Source organism: Brachycentrus maculatus, unplaced genomic scaffold, assembly GCF_059751285.1.
Source record: "Brachycentrus maculatus isolate JH-2025_06_01 unplaced genomic scaffold, ASM5975128v1 h1tg000058l, whole genome shotgun sequence".
NCBI classification, from domain to species: Eukaryota; Metazoa; Arthropoda; class Insecta; order Trichoptera; family Brachycentridae; genus Brachycentrus; species Brachycentrus maculatus.
This window is the reverse complement of record NW_028280812.1, coordinates 342,917-364,625: the sequence shown is the minus strand read 5'-3', so window position 1 is coordinate 364,625 and position 21,709 is coordinate 342,917. Positions and strand designations below refer to the sequence as shown.

At 31.2% G+C, this 21,709-nt stretch overlaps 1 protein-coding gene across 1 annotated transcript in view; it reads left to right on the top strand.

Moving 5' to 3' along the window:
• LOC148311728 (uncharacterized) overlaps positions 1 to 21,709 on the top strand; it is a gene marked incomplete at its 3' end in the record, with an annotated part of 45,209 nt that overhangs the window by 10,827 nt on the left and 12,673 nt on the right. The window contains exons 4-7 of the mRNA XM_088256167.1: positions 6,775 to 6,984; positions 13,862 to 14,110; positions 15,576 to 15,728; positions 17,087 to 17,217. Coding sequence (XP_088112293.1) covers positions 6,775 to 6,984; positions 13,862 to 14,110; positions 15,576 to 15,728; positions 17,087 to 17,217 — 743 coding nt within the window. The remainder of the gene's footprint in view (positions 1 to 6,774; positions 6,985 to 13,861; positions 14,111 to 15,575; positions 15,729 to 17,086; positions 17,218 to 21,709) is intronic.

The following is a 21,709-nucleotide window of genomic DNA, read 5'->3' as shown; positions in this document are numbered from 1 at the left end:
TTTGTGACCTGTATCAATTCTGTATATTGAGTTAGAAATCTTTTCAATAATTTTATAAGGTCCAATTTTTAGTTCATCCAATTTTTTTCTGTTTAGCTTGTTTCCATTTTCCACATACACCATGTCTCCTACGTTGAATTCGCAGCCTATTCTATTTTTGTCAAATAATGTTTTATTGTAATTATGTGATTTTATTGTATTTTCAAGCGCTATTTGCCTGTCTCTAATCCAGTCATTATTAGATTTTCCTTGTTTTAATTCGTTGGGTAAAATATTTACATCTGTACCATATAAAAGATAACTTGGGGAAAAGTCAGTGACTGAGTGATTAGTATTATTATATTTACTAACACATTCTTGAGCTATTGTGGTCCATGCTCTTCTTTTCCCTTTTTCATTTATTTTGCATCTGATTTTGTTCACCAATGTTTGATTCAGCCTTTCATTTAGGCCATTTGAGAATGGTGCATTTACTGCAGTGAAGATTATTGGGATCCGCTTGTCATTTAAGAATTCCTTGAATTCTTTCGAGTTTATTCCTGGGTATTGGTCGGTGAGAAGCATACCAATATCCTCGGTTTCTGTTATTTTCATGACTAGTTTTATAAAATCATTTGCATTCTGAGTTTTCGAGGTTAAAATAAATGCGTATCTTGTAAAGTGATCCACTAAGAGATGTAGATATTTTTTTGTTGATCTTGAACCTCCTAAACCTCCAATTGTGTCTAAAGATATTATTTCAAAAGGCTTTGTGGCCGGGCCTAGATGAGACATAAATCCAAATTTCTTTTGTCCTCTTGATTTATTTTTAATACAAATTTCACAATTTCTACAAATTGTTTTTATGTTTTTCGTCAAATTTTTGGCTGCGTAATGTGGACTAATAGTCTTTTGCATTTGTCCAATTCCAATATGGCATAGGTTTTCATGTATGTCTTTTATGATTTCGATGCTAAACGGTTCTGAAAGAATTATTTTTTCTTTTTTCTTGACCTTTTTAAAATAGACATTGTTTTTTTCAATCCATTTGTTTTTTTTCTGTTGAATTCTTTCATTTTTATTCTGATCTCTTAAAATATCTTCTAATTTAACCAAATTTACAACTTTTAATTGTTCATCTGCATTTTCACTCGATTCTAATACTGGATTCCTGCTTAGACAATCTGCTTCTAAATTCTTCTTTCCTGGATTATATTTTATTTCAAATTCATATTGCGATAAATAATATGTTAAATCACCTAACTCTTCATCGGTCCTAGATTTCAGATTCATATTTTCCAAAGGTTTGTGATCTGAATAAACCGTAAATGATTTACCTATTAACCAGTATTGCCAGTATCTTACTGCTTCCTTAATTGCTAAACATTCTAAATATATTGCTTTTTTTTTCTTCTGAGCTTCATTTAGTTTTTTTGAAAAGTATGCCACTGGTTTTTCTCTACCATCGGGCTGCTTTTGTTTCAAAATGGCCCCAACACCTTCTAAAGAAGCATCGGTATAAATGTTGATTGGTAAATCCTGATCAAAAATTTCTAGAACGGGCTGTGAGCAAAGCATGCTTTTTGTTATTTCAAATGCTTTTTGGCATTTATCACACCAAATAAATTTTTGATTTTTCCTTAGTAAGTTATGCAATGGATCTAGTATTATTGCACTCTTTGGTATGTATTCATGGTAAAAGTTTATTTTCCCCAGAAATTGTCTTACATTTTTTATCGTTTTTGGAACAGGAAAATTCTTTATTGAAATCAAATTATCCTTTACTGGTTTTATTGAATTATTTTGAATTATATGACCTAGATATTTTACCAAGTCTGACGCAAATGCGCATTTTGTAAATTTTAACCTGAAACCTTCCGTTTCGATCGCTTCCAGCAACTGCGTTAGATGTTTAATGTGCTCAGCAAAAGTTTTAGAAAATATAAGAATATCATCTATGTAATTAACGGTGAAATCAGTAAGTTTATACTTTCTTAATATGTTACCTAGTATCCTTTGAAAAATTGCTGGTGAGGTCTTCAATCCAAATGGTAGGCAAGTCCATTGGAAATGTCCTTCTTGTGTAACAAATCCCGTCTTTTTTCTGTCTTCGATTCGTAAAGGAATAGACCAAAACGCTGAGTTTATATCTAGTGTTGAAAAAAATTTGCAATTCCTGGTCTTTATCATTAGGTCTTCAATTAAAGGAAATGGTTGGGCTTGAGGCACTACTATTTTATTCAAGTCTCTGAAATCTATACACAGTCTGGATTTTTTGTTTTCCTCTTTTTTAAATGCCAATGTAACAGGTGCAGCAAATGGACTGTAGGATTCTTCTATTAGCTTATTATCCAGTAATTTTGCAATTTGTTTTTCTATCTCCTTTTTATCTTCTACATACATCTGTAAGGCCTCTTACTGCAATATCTGTCTACTAGTAAGTCTATCCTCGCTTCGTATCCACTAACAGTGCCGATATCATATTTGTCTTTTGCAAAAACGGATTTATATTTGCAAATCAGTTCATTTATTTTAGATTTTTGAAATTGATTTAAATGATTTATTTTTATTTCAAAATCTTCTTCTTTTACATGTTCATTATAATTTATTTTGCATTCCTCGCTGTTATTATTTTCTGTATTTTTAAATTCACTATTTTTAATTTTATATTTTGTAGAAATTTTTTCTACTTTCTTTTTATTTTCATTTTTCAAGCATTGTCTCTGTGTTATTTTTAAGTCTTCATTTTGGATTAGTTTAAATTTTTTTATCATATCTAATCCTATCAAAAAATCATATTTGAAATTTTCTTCATCAATAATATATACATCAACGTTTTTTTCCAATTCAAATATTTTTATTTTCAAAGTCGTCAAACCGTTTGTCTTTTTAACACCATTAATTGTTACTAAATCTGCTTCATTCATATTGTTTCCTTTTCCTTTTAGTTTTAATAACTTAGAATTTATTAGAGAAACATTTGAACCTGAATCGTAAATTCCAAATATTTCAATTTGATCATTTAGTAATAGTTTGACATTTATTAATGGTGTTACTATTCGTTTTTTTGATCGGTTTCGTTTAACTTAGCTTCTATAACTGAATTGTTTACATGTCTGATAGTATTTTTATTATTAAACTTATCATCCTCCTTTGTTCTAAACCAGCACGTTACTTCAGGGTGATATCGAGTTCCCTTATTTAATTTTTCACAAATCTTACATGGACTTTTCTCTTTAATTTTACCACTAGTTCTTAGATTTCCATATCTTCTTTGATCCGAAAACCTTTTTTTATTTACAATGTTTTCGTGTTTTTTTACTTCATTGAATAAATCGACTGTATCTTCTAATTTTTCTCTATCAATCTTATTAATTATAAATTCTGGTAAACCAGCCACAATAAGATCTACTAAGGTACCCATGTCGATCGTTCTTCTCATCTCCAACAAAAGTTTTTCCTTCCTTATGGCATAGTCTAACAAGGAACCGTCGTTATATTTAAAAGATAATGCAAACATTACATGGTTCCATCCCTTGTTTGTAAATGTTTTACAAAAGTTGTTTTTCCATACTATCCATTCTGAGTTCATGGAAAATTTTATCATCATCGAACTGTACCAATCTTCACAACTTTTATCCATAAACAATCTTAATATTTCAATTTTTTTCTCATCCGTTGTCACCTCAAAACGTGTACATTCTTTTTCAAAAATATCCATCCACTGGTTTGCATTAGGATTTTTGCTTGTAAATTTTTCAATGATGAACTTCTCTGAAATATCTTTTAAATTTTGATGTTTGCTTACCTGAGCATTTTGTATTAATTTTTCTAGTAAGTTTTCTAATGTTTGAGGAGCAGTATCCATTTTATTTTTATTTTGTTTCTTCATTTTTGATTAACAAAATTGTCGTTTTATAACGTGGTAATATTTTCCTTTTGAAAATTAAGTGTAAATAATATGTAAAGTGGGTGTATAATAATAAAATAAACAATGTGTTGCTTTGTAATTAAAGAAACGACAATAAAAGTTTATTCTTAATTAATCTTTACAATAATTTTTATATCTATCTGATTCTGACAGTTATTTTTTCCTATCGGATCTCTTTTGTTTAATTCTGTGCGACGCATGCGACATCTGTGGTAGAACTGTTTTATAATATGTAGGTACTTTTTGTAAGTACTTAATAAAATGTATAGGTAGGTACCTAGTTATTTTATTACATATATATATATATATATATATATATATATATATATATATATATATATATATATATATTTATATAGATACATAGATTGGTGTGGCGTTCGACTATCTCTGCCTACTCTTACGGGAAAGCGGCGCGATGGTTCGTTTGTTTAGTTGTTTAGCTAAATAATTAAGTATTCAATTCGGGATATAAATCAATACAATTTTATTTTATTTTGTCATACATTACTTACGTCGAGATATCAAAGACCTCCAGGCGTCGCAACGTCTGACGCGTCCGACGCGTCGGACGCGTCCGGATGAAAATAACTTGATAATTTTTATGTTTGAATAAAAATCCCTAAGGGGGTTTAAGTACATATGTTAGATATGGTAGAGGTAAAGTGAGTGTGAATGTGAATTTCCAAGTCGATTTTCAATATTTATAAATGATAACGTGACTAAAAATTATCAAAGTATACGAGTTAATAATACAATACATACAGTTTAAAAGTAGTAAATTTCATGTAGTTACACATAATTTTGATATCTCAACATAGATGAAGAAAAATATGGAAGTCCTAGTATTTACAGGTCTTATGACTTATCGTAGGCTGGTTATCAGCCCTGTAAATACTCAGACTTCCATATTCTTCTTTACTTTTGTTGAGATTTTAAAATGTGAAAATAACCCATCGTTAAAAAAGATAGGGAAGAAAGCAGGACATAATAGGTTGCATACCCGTACTAATGCTAGCTTGTATAACTTTGCCATTGATAATAATTGGTATTCATAAGAATGAATGAAAAACCTTCAAACTCACTAACTAAAATTTTAAAATGATTTATTTCTTTATAAAGTTAAGAATTTTTATTCCACTCTTTTCTTTAAATTTTTATCATCCTATGAAGTAATAATGATGGATCAAATAGGAGAGATAATTCTGGGTTAAGTAAGAAAATTATATCTCTGAATCACAAGAAATTTTAGAGGGTGTTTTTATGGTAGATTATTTGTCCGTCAGTGGGCGTACTTCGTGACGAATGTGCTAACGTAATAATTTAAAAAAAGTCTTTCATCTTCCCGAGCGAACGTTATATTTTCCGAATGACGCACGACCCCTAATTAATAAGGGTTAAATAACGAGACGCGATCCGAAGGCTTCGTTTCGGGTAAACATGGAAAAGTTTTAATTGCTAAACTTATAACTACACTGAAGCCATTCCATCAGATTGAGTAATCTGTAACTACACTAAACGTTTTTCTTGACTCAATTACCTGTTTTTTCTTCTTCTTTTTCTTCTCATCACCCCGTAAAGATAAGCCGCTGAAATATGGCTTTCCTAAAAACCTTCCATTTCATCCAGCCCTTCTTCCTACCCCTGTTAAGCTCCTTTCATCTTTTTGGGGATCGTCCCATAGAGGGCCAACATCTTTAGCAACCAATTTTTGTATACGGCCAATTGCCATTTTGATTCAATGACAAATTGAGTAATTTTTGATATTTGAGTTTTATTGCTTGATTTTATAGTTGTATATAATAGATATCTCAAGCATATTCATCACATTCCACTTTCTGTTCTGTTCTGCACTCTGGGCGGTTTATTAAACAAACGTCATTTTTAGATGATTAGGATTATTTTTTGTTGATTGAGGGACATCTCTGGTTGAAATTAGAAGAGTAGCAGAAATGTTCTCCCATCTCAATGGGTTACTATATCTATTTATGTATTAATTTTAAAATCCAACACAGATTTTTTGAGTCTACTAAGTTGTATTTTATTGATAAAACACAAAAAATTATATTGTGACACTTAATAAATAAAATACAATACGTTAATAAAATACAACTTAGTAAACCCAAAAATCTGTGTTTCATTTAAAAATTAATACATAAATTAAAATGGAGTTCTACAAATCAAACGCCAAATCAATATATTGTATATACTATATCTTTCTTTTGAAATTATCCAAATCTTTATTTAAAAATATGGACTTTTCTATTTTAAGGAGTTATTTAAATTGATATCTCAGGGTAAACGAAGAAAACTATGGAATAATGTGTATTTACAGGGCTTTTTAAAGATCTATGCTAATTAAAAATAAAACTGTCTATGGTAAATTCAATCATAGATGTGCCAAAAAGTAGCAAATAAAAGAACGTTTTAATTGAAGCATAAATACCATAATGACCAGAATTTGAGTAGTGTGAGTATAACAATGAATGTCACAAGTGTATAAAGTAATCACTTAAACTTAAACCAACCAATAGGTCATAAACCTTGTTAATACTCAGATTTCTATATTGTTCCTAATTTTTGTTGAGATATCAATATGTTTTGCGTACTATAAAATTTTTAAAATAAATATGATGTAAATTAAGGTAACTGAGGAAATCCCGTATGCTGCTGACAAAAAATGACGCGGAATGCATCAAAACGCGTGTCACAGTAGATTTTAAGAAATACTGGTATTTACTAAGTAAAACATTAATAAAAAAATGGATAGATTTTACCACCAAGTGACTGCCGAATCAAATAATACAATTAAAGTAAAAATGTTGATAGTCGACCCATTGATAATGCAACGTGTGTTGTCCCAGGTAGAGGACACCGGGTCGGAGGGCGGCGGCGCGGCGGGCGGCGCGGGCGGCGGGCTGCACCCACGCCGCCGCCGCCGCGCGCCGCGCCCGCCGCGCTCCGTCGTCAACCCGGACGAGAACTTCTACTTCTACTGGCTGTGGGTGCTCACGGGCTGTGTGCTCTACAACCTCTGGACGCTCATCGTGAGGCAGAGCTTCCCGGAACTGCAGGTACACTTTACTTTATTTATTTAAACGTATTACAAACATATTAAACCATATCCGCTCCCTAAGTGGAGCACGTGGACTCCACAAACTATCTCTTGGCTTTTCTGTCAGCTGCCAGGTCCTTTGTATCTTCCAAGTCCGAATTTCTCTCGAGAACTGCTGACGAATTGTCAGTGTTTCTAGGGTACGAATCCAATCTTCCACAATTCGATACCCATTATGAAGAGATTTAAAAATACTTTTAATACAATTACTTATTTTTTTTTGTCACAGAGATTGCATTATATCAAAGTCACATATTAAAATGTACCTAACTATTTTCCTTCAATGATATTTCTAATAAAAAAAAAGTTTTAAAAAATCCCTTGAAAGCGTCACAGCAAAAGAATACATAAATTGATTTCTTGATTTATTTGTCACTTACATAATTGACGGTAAATTTGAACGTGTAAAGGCCAAGTGATTTATTTTCTCAAGTGGCACTTTTCAGGAAATTTCTCGCGAGCTCAGCAGAAAACAGGAGTGATTCAGTTCAGACAAATTATCTGAGAGAATTGCTGCCTCGGAAGATTTACTTCAAATAAATCGTGAACCATTGTGATTGTTCAAATCAAACCAATATAAAACACTGATTGAATCGACTGTACATACAGGAATACCTTTATAAGATTCAGGGGGTGTGAGTATCACAATTACAAAAATGTCGGGTTGTAAATAACGTGAAATTATTCCCCACGGGTCTCGGGGTAGGTAGGCCGTGAAAGAGTTCGTTACAATTCCGATTCAATTATATATCTATCACGAGTTCCAAAGCTAAAACATAGGCAATAAATACTCTACGTAATTCATTAAGTTATGGTTGTGAATCTGAGCCGAATTCCTGTGACCTATTTCTATCTATTTATTATTCCTACCAATGCCCCAATGAACTGATTCCACGTATTATAGCGCGACTATATGCCTAGTAATATGAATGTAATGTATGGATGTAGTCAGTTCAAATATTTGGAAATAACTAGGCTGTAATAATGGAATAATATCAAGTAAAACACAATATTTTGATTATATCCTATTTTTTTCACATCTCATCAAAGATGAAGAAGAATATGGAAGTCTGGGCATTTACGGGGCTGACGACCGTCATAGGCTGGCTTAAGTGATCACTTTACACACGTGTAACATTCACCAATTCTACCCTTTATTGACAACCACACTACTCAAATTATTTCAAATTATAAGCTTGAATAATAAAAATGAAAATGGTATTTTCTGGCGTTTCTCATGTGTGTGATTATAATCCAGGATTCGGACCTCACATAAGAGTTTCTGCATAGTAAAAAGCTTCTTTACATCTCACCAATAGTTGTCTCTAGTGAAGTTTTAGTGATTCATGAACAAGGTTTCTAAATTGGTTCATATATATAGAACTTCCAAGAATTTGAGTAGTGTGGTTGTCAATAATGGGTAGAATTGGTGAATGTTACATGTGTGTAAAGTGATCACTCAAACCAGCCTATGACGGTTGTAAGCCCCGTAAATGCCCAGACTTCCATATTCTTCTTCATCTTTGATGAGATGTCAAAAAATAATATGAAAATAACTCCTGTAATTGGAGATAATCCAGATTTTGTGAACAAGTATTTGGACACACTCAAAATGTTGTAAATAAATTATCTGGTCAAATTATAAGCTTAATAATAAAAATGAAAATGGTATTTTCTGGCGTTTCTCATGTGTGTGATTATAATCCGGGATTCGGATCTCACATACTAATATAAGAGTTTCTGCTTAATAAAAAGCTTCTTTACATCTCACCAATAGATGTCTCTAGTGAAGTTTTAGTGATTCATGAACAAGGTTTCTAAATTGGTTCATATATATAGAACTTCCAAGAATTTGAGTAGTGTGGTTGTCAATAATGGGTATAATTGGTGAATGTTACACGTGTGTAAAGTGATCACTTAAACCATCCTATGACGGTCGTCAGCCCCGTAAATGCCCAGACTTCCATATTCTTCTTCATCTTTGATGAGATGTCAAAAAATAATATGAAAATAACTCCTGTAATTTTCGAGATAATCTAGATTTTGTGAACAACTATTTGGACACACTCAAAATGTTGTAATTATATCCAAATGTACCACACTTAGTTTATTGGAATTATTCATTAAGAGTTTATTTTTTATTTATCAACATAGATACATACACATTAAGATGGGAATGAAAAAGTCTGAGTATTTATAGAGATCGAAATATGTCATTGGCTGGTTGAACTGATTATCTACTATGTACAACATGAATCTATAGAAGCATTTGAATATGAGTATCAATCAATCTTCAAAAAAATGAACGTGATTATGACCCACACAATACATACATATTATCATATCGCTCACTCCTTTCAAGAACGTCATAAATCAAAAAACTTGATTTTTCAGGAGAATGTTTTTAAAGTTTAAAAATATTATATAATGTATTAAAATAAATATCAAGCCACTAATTGAACTTTTTACTGCGCAACAGATCTTTTTAGGTAAAACCTAAAGGTTTTTTCTCCATTTGAAAAATATTTAGTATAATTATAAAAATAATTAAACAATACCTTTTCTTCAAAATGCAAAAACAACACTTTCTGCCCGGTAGCGGGTAAATATTAAGTTAAAAATATGCCGCTTTTGCTGGGATATAGTACATTTTCTGAGCATTCCAAAAAAAAAGGAAAACTAAAAATTGACGATTTTTGATTTATGACGTTCTTGAAAGGAGTGAGCGATATATTGTATTGCCGTTAAAGTTAAAATTACTAAATAAAAGTCTTTTCCTTTAAAACTTTGATAATAGTAGATTATTTTTTTATGGAACTCGATAAGCTTTATTCACGGTAACGTTGACCCAACTGTTCACAAGAATTATTTTTGTTGAATTAATAAATAATTGAACATAGTTTATTCATCAGTTCAAAGTTCAAATATATGGTTTCTCCGTGTTCTGGGAGAAAATCACCACGATTATGGAGGGCCCCCTCAGTTATATGGTATTATTTATGCACACCAGTATGTGAGTTTCTGGGCGTGCATTTATCAGCGATCTGCATGCATCAGACATAGGATCTGCTTGAAACAACTGGAGTAGAATAACATAAATTCGTCTTCGTTTTTATGCAAATGCGAGCGTAGCCGAGCAATACCAAAATGCAAATGGGGAGGGATATTGTTTCCATAATATCCATCTACGAGTGTGTATGTATGAATTTGAATATTTTATATTACGTAACGAAAGACACGTTATCAACAATATTTTTCATTTAATTTCAAGGGAGAATACTATATTGATAGAATGAGAGACATAAAGTACAAACATGAGACAAAAAGTAAATAGAGCTATGAAGTTATCGCTGATTGGACACTATCTACAGGGTGACACAAAGGGATTTCAAAAAGGGTGTTGTACGCTCTACTCAACGGTACAGTGTATCAGGAAAGAGCAATTCCAATAAATTACTGCAGCCACTGCCAATTTCATTTTGCTTTCATTAGGCGCTGCCTTCGGGCACCAAATCACCGTGTACGTGTATTGCTCGAACAAGGAGTAACCTACCATTTCAATAAGAGTTCTGATTTTTTCAATTATGATAAACCAATATGTTACAATTCAGGACAGCAAAGCGGATTTTTTTTTCATGCGCAGTTTTTTTTAATAACATTTTTAAAAATAAAAATTGTATGAAAATACCACACTTAATTTTTTTGGTAATAAATGTTTTTACCCTGGTATATCAACCACCTTAGTGTCCGCTAGTCAGCGTTTGTCCGCCTCCGTAGTGTAATGGTCAGCACGCTCGGCTACCGTTCCGGAGGTCCCAGGTTCAATTCGCAGGGAGGGTCAAATAAATATAAGTAATTTTTTCACTCTAATATTTATTCAATATTACCGTGGACTGGTGTACCTGAAGCGGAGGGCTGATCACCTTTCTTTCATGTGTTAACGATCAAGATAACACTGCGTTTATATGATGCCGTGGCCTTTACACCATTGGGATGTGGATAAGGGTTTGATGAAATTAACCACATGGAATATCACAATAAGTTCACGAATCAGCTTTTATTTAGAATTTAACTATTAACTGTTAAATTTTGAAAGTTTATACGAATGATCATATTTTTAAAAATTTAGTATGATTTAGTAGACACCAGTGTATTTACCAAGTAATATTTGAATTCAAAATGTATAAATTTTACCACAAAGTAACTGCTTAATCAATTTATGAAAAAATATAGTATTAATATAGTATTTAATAAAACAAGAAAGGTTGTTTAAACTACATAAGATAGGTTCAAATAAAAATATGAGTAAACAACTTAGATTTACCATTTTTTATTTCATTTTATTTTAATTGATATATCACAGAGACAAATCAATTTATGGAAGGAGAATAGGTCTTTGGGCATTAATTGAGCTTATGACCTGTCAATTTTGAATATGAATTATTCGGAACCATATTTTTTTAAATTAAAAAAATATATTTTGAATACTTTTGAATGTACTTCTTGTTTTAAAAAGATGATTAAATTTGTATTAAAGTATAGTAATATAACATTCTGCTTATCATACATCGTTCACTTTGTGTAATACCACTTCAGTCCATAGTTGACCTGATGAGGGAATCGTTTTTCCAAAACCGATAAACGTGAAGTAGAGTTTTTATGTTGCAGTACACAAATTGAGCGATGAATGAAAAGGAAAGAGTTATATCCAAATGTATCATAGAACACATACTGGATTTGTCCTCTGATGTTTTTGAAAATGCAAACTCTTTTAAGCACATTACAAAAAAAGTGATAACATCGAACTCATTCATGAAAACAAATCGACTTATTTCCATACTTGTACCAATCTGTTTCATCAATCTCTCCTATTTTCTGAGATTTCAAGGATTTACAAAAAGTTATCGGCATTTTGTGCTTACGAAAAAGTGATTCTTGAACGTGATTTGAAATTCAAAATGTCAAAGTTAAGGACGTGTTCGGAATTATGTGACGATTTTTTCAAGAATTATTCTGACAAATAGCCCTATATAGGAACAATATGGCCCCAGCGGGAAATCAGTCTGCCTTATAATATATTGAATTGATCATTTTGAGCCTTAACTACTGTATATTAACTCATTATATATATATATATATATATATATATATATATATATATATATATATATATATTTATACATATACGTATATATATATATATATATATATATATATATATATATATATATATATATATATATATATATTCTGATTATATAGATTCTGAGGTGTTTTTAAAGAGATATTGGGACGTTTTTATCGACTGTTAATATGTGAGAAGTTCACAGCATCGATGACGCAGAAATGATAGCGCATTAACTATGCAATGTAGGTAACATTTACTTATTATCTAGGTAGTAAAAGAAAAAAAATCGATAATTTTCGCACCTTGACAAATGGTTTGAAATGCGTCAGATGTAAAATAAAATCTATCTATTTTTACTTATTTTTCTTTTAACCCTTATTCGCACCCCATGGTGCATAGGGCATTGTATCATAGCGACAAAGTGTTATCTTGATCGTTAATTGCATGACGGCAAGGTAATCAGTCCCGCGTTTCTTGTACCAGTCCAGAGTGACTATGAGATAAATATGAGAGTGAAAATCACCCATATTTATTTTAACCTACCCTTGGAATCGAACCCGGGACCTCCAGCACAATTGCCGGATGCTCTGACCACTACACTACGGAGGTGGACAAAATCTATCTGTACCATGTAGTTAACGCATTTTCTTTTCTATGTATTTGACTACTGCGATCCTTCTTACGAAGTGGATCTAGAACTTCCAGAAATATACGTTGAAAGTAAACAAATTAAATTAAATACGGAATAAATCAATTTGAATGCAATTTAAAATCGTAATGGGTCGGTAACATTGATTACTTAATCACCACGTTGTTCTAAACGCTTATTATTGACAAGAAAAAAAGTAAATTGCACCGAAAGTAAAAGTCTAACATTTCAAATTGAGTACTATTTTTCACGATATCGAATTTATCCATCTCACGCCAGCGGTGGCCAACCAAAGATGCGCGATAGTTTATGATTATTTTACATTTAATTTATTATTAGATTAAAACCAATATTTTTAGCTTTTCCACTTTTTTTTATTTGACCAGCGACGATCCGATGTCGGTAACGACGAAACCCGGTCGCTGGTCAAATAAAAAAGTGGAAAAGCTAAAAATATTGGTTTTAATCTAATAATAAATTAAAAATGCAATTCCATCACGAAGTGTCAGTGGATAATATAAATCTATTTTTTTATTTGACTAATAACCATTTTTATCGTTACCAATATCATCGAACTATTGAGAGGCAAGACAAAATTCAATGTTTTTACACAACAAAGCAGGGGTTGACAACCATGATTTTATAAAAAAAATCTGACAAAAGGAATTTAACTTTGATGAAATTAGGTAGTGTATAATAATCATAAATCTGTACAAAAACTAAAAAATATATAGTAGGATTTTAATAATAAAACAAGTAATCAGGATTATTTTTATAATGCCCTTTTCGTAAAATATTTAGTCAAATATCACCTCAAGGGTGGCTCTAAAGATTTGAATAAGAATATGAAGATGACGATAATGATAGATAAACATAAAAATAAAATAAAATAAAACGTCGTAAATCGGCCCCAGGGGCGTCGAATGTACAGAAACCGGTCTTAAAAAATGTATTTCCATAGCAAAATCCATTTCTATTGCCAGATTTTATATGTTCTTACACTAATTATATCTTAAAACACTGTCAGTCCATTAAACTAGTTTCTTTTTTCTTCATCAGGATCTAGCGTCGACGTTCTGGTTCACCTGCGACTGCCTGACGGACGCCGTGTTCGCCGCAGACCTGGCGGTGCAGCTGCGCACAGGGTACCTGGAGCAGGGCCTCATGGTGTACGACTCCAGGAAGCTGGCCGGCCACTACCTCAACTCCAGGGCGTTCCTGCTCGACCTGGCGTCACTGACTCCCCTGGACTTGCTACAACTGAGATTTGGCTCGCACCCCATGCTTAGATTCCCCAGATTTTTGAAGGTAAGGGATGATGCTAATTACATTATATCAATATGCGAGGACGTGGAAAGATTTGTTATCTATGATAGATAAAAGATCAAATCAGTTTCCGGTTTTAATTTATGGTTTTTCATTCTTCACAAAGATTATAATTTTATTTCTTGAATATTTTTCGCACATACTTTGTGGCACATTTTATAAACTTTATAAAATTAAACAACTTTATTTTAACCATTTTTTTAATTTATTATTAATACACTTTAACCAACCGAAACCGGTTGGTTTGAGTGAAATGAAAATAAAATAAAAAAAGTGGTTAAAACAAAGTTGTTTATTTTATAAAGATTAAAATTTTAACTGGCTGTTTATTTTAAATCAAATAATAGCATTGGAATGGCAACCTGTACATTTCATTATTTTTCATAGATACTTGGAATTGACAATAATTATAATAATCTAAAAAAAATAACTAACTAACTAATTAACCGTCACGCCATTTTACTGTAGGGGTTGGCAGAGAGAATAGAATACCACACCAATCTGTCTTTGCGCACAATATTCACCTCTTCCACATTTATACATCTTATAATACAGCTTTCTAATACATACCGATATTCTGACTCTTGACCTGACAATTTTCAAGTATATGAAATACTTGATCTCGCCAAGTTTTCCTCTATCTTCCTGTGCTTCTATTACTAACCACATTCGGCTAATAATTTTTTTTTCTTTTTTTTTCTTCACTCGGAACGTGCAGCTAAACTTACTAATAGCTATTAGTAAGATAATTTGTCCGTTTTGCAAACTTGTCATTAGAAGCGACGTCGAACGATCACTTTGCTTGAATTTACTTAAATGAAAGTGCCGACAAGACTGACACCTGCTTGTTTTGTGCCAATGCACGATAATATTAATTTCATGAGAGCAGAAGTTCAGTTCCTGGTGACAAATATGACACCAACTAAGTGTGACGATTAATAAGTTTGTCGTTGTATTTTTGACATGTGAGATTACATGATAACAGATGACAGTTTGATAAACTACATGGTGTGATAAAATTAATTACACTTTCATTTTTATATGAAATAAATTACAAATAAAACAAAGCGAACAAGTAAAAAAAAACAATTTAATGATTTTAAAATGGTGATTTAATTTTATAAAATTGCTTCTTAACATAAAAGGAACTTTCACTGGCATAAAACGCCAAGTCACGAATTGACTATTTTGGTTTAAAGATGTTAAATTTAAAGCCTGCAAAATAATTTATATGAAAAAATTTTATACACATTTTAGACGCTTTTATGATCAACTAATAATATTTGCTGCTTTTATTCACAGACTATAAATACTTATATTCTTAATATATTTTTTTAACATAAGTTTTTTGCTCGATAAAAGATAGATCAAAATTTACATTCGTAATATAAGACTTCTCAACATTATGATTTTTTTATTCATTTTTTCATTGGTGTTTTGATTTTAGGTGTACAGAGCTGTTAACTGTTATTACATCGTGGAGTCTAGAACCGTGTATCCTAATTTCTGGAGAGTCATCAACCTTATCCATATTCTCCTTATCTTGGCTCATTGGTTTGGTTGCTTCTACTTTCTGTTATCGGAAGCTGAAGGGTTCCAGGTTTGTACATTAAAAAATATTTTATTGAAAAAAACCTCACATATGTACCTACCAATATCTCAATTTTTATGCAAACCATCTTAGTCTCAAATTTTTGTAAAGACACTTTAAGTGTCAGAAAAGTAGAATTTTATGAACATACTTTTGCAAAAGAAACATTTGTTTTTTATCTTGCACACATATTATAAAGATTTTTTATAATTTGCAATTTTGATAGTTAATACAGGAAATTGATTGTGGCAAACGCGTTAACCTAGACTCAGAGTTTGGCGACAGTAACTATGGGACTAACAACCCGTATCTTATTACTATGAGTATTATCCCTGAAAATAATTTCATATTACGTACGAAATTTAATTTCAGTTTTGAATGTATCGGTTATTTGACAATCACTTATATAGTTGGCATCGGTTATGAGATAAACTTAGCCAACAATTTATCAAAAATATAATATTTATCTTTTCAAGCCATAACGCATCAATAGTCATCTGGTTCAAATACCAAAACAACGTATCACCGCATTGCAGAATTTCTCAGCTTGCCAAACTGAAACGAGCAAATCACGCTGGTTTGAGGCTTCTCATTATTCCCTTTCAAATTTCAATAAGCACACTTCCTTTATTCTACAAAAAGGGAAAATTATATTTTATTCAGCTTTTCATCAAAAGCTCTTGATACCTTTTCGAAGTGAATTTGGCTCGAATGTATTTTCTATTTTCAGAAATATATTTTTTAATAAATTTGTGAAGAAAATATTTCTCCACCAATTTTCGAATACATCTAAATGTACATTTGAATGAAAAATAATGTGTTCATTATTTATCATTTTTCATCTGAAATTTGTACTTTGAATCCACAATTTGATAAAAAAAAAATTTTTTTTATCTGAAACAAAAAAAAAAATGCAAAAATACGGTTCTTAGAATTCCGAAACAAATTTAATTAAATAAGTTTTAATAAAAGTTTGGTAATTAGTTAACTTGTTTTTTTTTATGTTTTTAAAATATCTTAAAATGTAATCAGGAAATAAATAAAAAAAACATCACTTTTCAAACTTAATTTTAAAACTCATAACTATCGAATTTTTAGAGATTAATTTTATTTTTAAATTTGTTTTTCATTTGTAAATTTTCAAATTAGAAAAAATGATAAAAAACGTTATTTTCACAAATTAATTCGAAAAAAAAATAGTGTTAGATGACATTGAATCAATTTAATGGCTGCAAAAACAAATATTTAATGATTTTTTGTTAGTAAACCAAGTTGATAGACTATTTTTTCTCCTTAACATATTTTCTACTTAGCCTATATTTTAATGTAGAGTATTTTCATGCCGGTATATTTTTGTTAAATTATAGGGAGATTGGGTGTATCCACACAGACCTGGCGACTACGCGACCCTTACTAGGAAGTACCTCGGCTCTCTGTACTGGTCAACCCTCACTCTGACCACCATCGGTGATCTACCAACACCAGAAACCAACGCAGAGTAAGTTCTCAAAATTTGTCATCAAATATATGAATACAGAGGTATATTTAAAATATTATATATACAGGGGCGTATTAGAGACATATTTTTATACACAAAAAATGAACAATCCCATATGCAAAAGCAATCATGGCTCTGAAATCTTAGCATTCGTTAATTGATTTAGTTATCATATGTCAATATCAAATATGGAATACGTTATTTGTTTAACTAGCCTTTGTATGTTTTCATAATAAAAACCTTCGTCAAAGTAAATATAAAAGAAATTTCTTATAAACAACAACAATTATTTGACATTTAAAAATCAGATATCGTTTGTAAATTTACAAATGAAATGGTTTATAAGCTATTTATCAGAAAATTGCAATGTTTAGTTCCCATACACTCAATCATTCGTCCTTAATCTAAATTAAACATAGCAACTAAAAAAGTATTGACGAAAACGTAAAAAATATGCCATTATATTTTTTATCGCTATTTTCCCATAAAACTGGTATTTAAAAAAAAATAACCTGAATTTTTTTACCATTAAAAAGTATGAAATGAATATCTACAGAGTTATTATTCATACATTACTTAATTTTTTACTCCAACTAGTTATACGATTTGATGATTTGAATATTTTTTAAGATATGAAGAATGTTTGTTTGTGATATCTGTTTCACCTGATATTTAATGCTGTTACATAACAATGTATCACTAGGGCCTCTCAGTCAGCGGATGGGCCCAAATCTCTGCCGCGAAGAGGCCTCAAGTCGCGCCTCTTGCAGTTCAGGTCGAACAAGGGGTATGTGATGACCAAAGGTTAACTAATTTGTGGGAAATAATACCCACATACGAAGGCAAAACGCAAACCAAATAGAGTTACTACCAATTAAATACAACTACTACAATACACTGCACCTAACTAACCAAGAAGCGATTTGGATTCATCTGAATTTATGTTATTACTTTAAAACTTTTTACTTTCATATAAGTTCGATGAATTGTTTTCGGGCATTTATTCCAACAGCTCAAACAAATACTACGAATAGTCGCATTTGCATAAGGCATATTTAGTTATTATGTGGTGTTATCCTTGACAATTCATTTAAATTTATTTATTTGACATTAACTTTCTGTAATAAAATAATGATTTAAACAGAAAATTAAAACACTTTTTGAGTTTATTTATGTAACGATGAATAGTTTTAATGAACTCGAAACGTGGTTTTAATTATATTATACAAGTGTTTTTTTTTTTATTATTATTATTTTTTAAAAATATTTATGTAAATATTTTATATATTGATAGAAAATACGTATCACACATTTTTTAAATTCATAAACGTTCATGAATTTCACAAAATTGATGCGAAATCAATAAATTTTAAAAACAATTTTACGTTTTTTTTTGTAAAATATTTTCTAATTTTGGGACAAGCAATGACGCAAGTATTTTCGGCACTGCCAAGTTTTGGTTTTTACTTTCGAATTCCGACTACGTTTTTCTATTTCACGGTAAAATAAACAGGAAATCTGTATAAAAATAATGTGCCGATTGTAAAAAAATAGGAATACCTGTATTGTGTATTTGAACTCAGTTTGATTTAGCGTTTTGACTTCCGCCAGAGTCCCCCCTCCCCCCTCCGCCCTCTCCCGTCCACGTCCCGCTCCCGCCCCTACGTATTACTTTTGTTTAACATTCCGAACACATATGTAAATAGACCCCCTTCTCCCTCTAACGTAAATACAGTCGGGGTGCTTTGGCGGCGGCAGAAATTTGGAGGCTGTTCGCTGACTCTTGCGAGGAATTGTCGCAAACTATAAACTTTTCACATCAAACATACATTTCGTGATAACGTTTGGAAAAGACCGCCGATCCGACGCGCCCGGATCCGCAATTCCATCCACCGTCTCGTTTCCAAATTTGGCGGATAAATTTTTTTCGTGCGAAATGTATTCAAACAAAGTTTTCGAACAGCCTGCCTTATTTGTACCGCCCGCCAGAAGATGAATTGCCGAATTTATATATCGCTGTTGATAATTTTTTTAGTGTCGAGTCGATGACCGCCTCGATCTTGTCTCCCCGAGAACGATGCTGTTCGAAAACTTTGTTCGTCTACTTAGTTCAGTTTCAATTCGCTTTATCTTCATCCGACATGTAAAACGATGTAACGAGACATGGTTCACCGTTGCTTTTCCAATACGCGATCTCAATAAAGAAAACAGCCATAAAACTATAACCACTGTGAAAATCCAACTGAAAAACGAAATATAAACAGTAAGAGTTTTTTTCCTATAAGTACATGAAATTTATTTATTAATTTTTTTTTACATATCTTGGATAGAAAAGTATGATATTCAAAAGGTAAGTATATTCGTATATGATTCTCTTCATTGATTTGATATTAAATTTTTTTTTATTTCAAGACAATGGCACTTCTAAAGGCCATTTAACTTTTAAATTGAATATCTAAAAATATTTAAAAAAATCTCTTGAAATGTGAAAATTTTGGAACGAAAAATGTCATTATTTTATCGTTATTTCCATTTTCCATCCAGTTTTGCTTTGGCAACCCTAGACAAGTTGAGATATTGGAACGGAGGAACAGTATCTGGTATTTGTCACACTTCTTCCCTTTGACGGGAATGTCACTATTTATTGCCTTCAGTCGTCAAAGCCTCCATATCGATCCGCAGGCAAAGTGAAGATTTATTACTATCCTCGGATCGCAGGAAACATTTTGTGATATCTGTATGTGTATTGATGTATTGCCTCCTTTTTGGCAAAAAAATACACATAGTTCAATTGTACAATCCATCTTTTGACTCGTCTCTACACAAAGCATTGGAAAACAGCGATTTTCAAACATCATTGTTTATACTTCTCTTGAAAATCTGCACCTCAAGATTGGCTGAAAACGGTCAATAAATTGTCAATGTTTCTTTCCTTTTTGACCCCTATCCGTACCTAGTGGTACATAGGAGTGCATATGATTCAAGCGTTGAAAAGCTTTGATGTAGCCCAAATTGTTCTTTAAATTTTTCTGCTAATTTAAATTGAACTACAACATTTTGCGTGTGTCCAAATATTTGTAAACTCCGAGTTTCTCCGCTTATAAATTATTTTAAAAAAATATATCCCAACATAGATGAAAACGAATATGGAAGGCTGGGCATTTACAGGACTTATGACAGTTATATACTTGATTAAGTGATCACTTTACAAACGCGTCACATTCACCAATTCTAACCAAGATTGACTTTATGTTTTAAATATTGAAAATGTGAAAATTTAAAACACAAATTTTTACTTGATGCATGTGAGACTAATATTAGACTACAAGCTCTCTATTTAAAAAAATATACCATCCATATACCTACAATTTATTTACGATTTATCACGATTAGAGTAATCTACGTCTAATACAGTTTCTTTATATTTGAATGATTTAGGTATCAATTATAGAAAGAATATTAAATATATCACAGTGAAAACTTAAACAAGTCAATAACAGGTCGTAAACTCCATAAATATCGACAGATATATGTTCACATCTAAATTAAGGTCTTCTTAATCTTGGCTGAGATTAAATTAAATCTTAATTGTATTCATAGACACAGCAATGAGGGCATTTAATTGCCTATTTTAAGGGTAGAGGTTATTACGTCTTAAAGATACTGCCGAATTATATATAAACTAGCATATTTTTCATCCGAATATTCGCGTTTTATTCTAGTGAAATCTATTAAACACCCAATAAATCATAAATCTCCATCTTCCAGCTGTAATTGAATTTCCAAATATTATAATCTGAGTGGGAACGTAATGTCTCGGCTGTTTTGGAAAATAACATTCAATTTCGCTTTTAAGATTTCACACCGCGGCGTAAGAAGCTTTCCAAGGGCTCTATTAAGTTCTGTTAATTAAAGTTCCAACATTAAGTCAGCAGTTAATAAAATGTTTTCAAACTCATAACAAATTGCGACAGAAGATAAAATCGAGGCGACGTCGACTGATCTACACTAATCTTGTAGTTAAGAAATAAGATAAATATTTTTAAGCGATGTTTATTAATTTGAAAAAAACGATTAATAGGAATCGGTTTATTTTTATTTTAATTCAACATTAGTGATGAATTTATGTATTTATTTTAAATCAAACACATATTTTTTGCGTCTATCAAGTTGTATTTTATTAACAAAAACAAATAAAAGATTAATATTGTGACAATGGTTTCGCCTAGTTAAAGCATTTTCGTTTGAAAATGCCATAACTAGGCGAAAAAATTTCCAAAATACTATTTTTATGCGTTTTGTTGATAAAATACAACTTAGTAGACTCAAAAAATCTGTGTTTGATTTAAAATTAATATATAAATTAAAATGGAGTTCTACAAATCAAACGCTAAATTAATAAATAAATTAGTGATTAAACTAATTAGGTATTCAAAATAATTTTTTTTCAAACACACACACACACATACGTACGCACGCATATGCTTGGTGT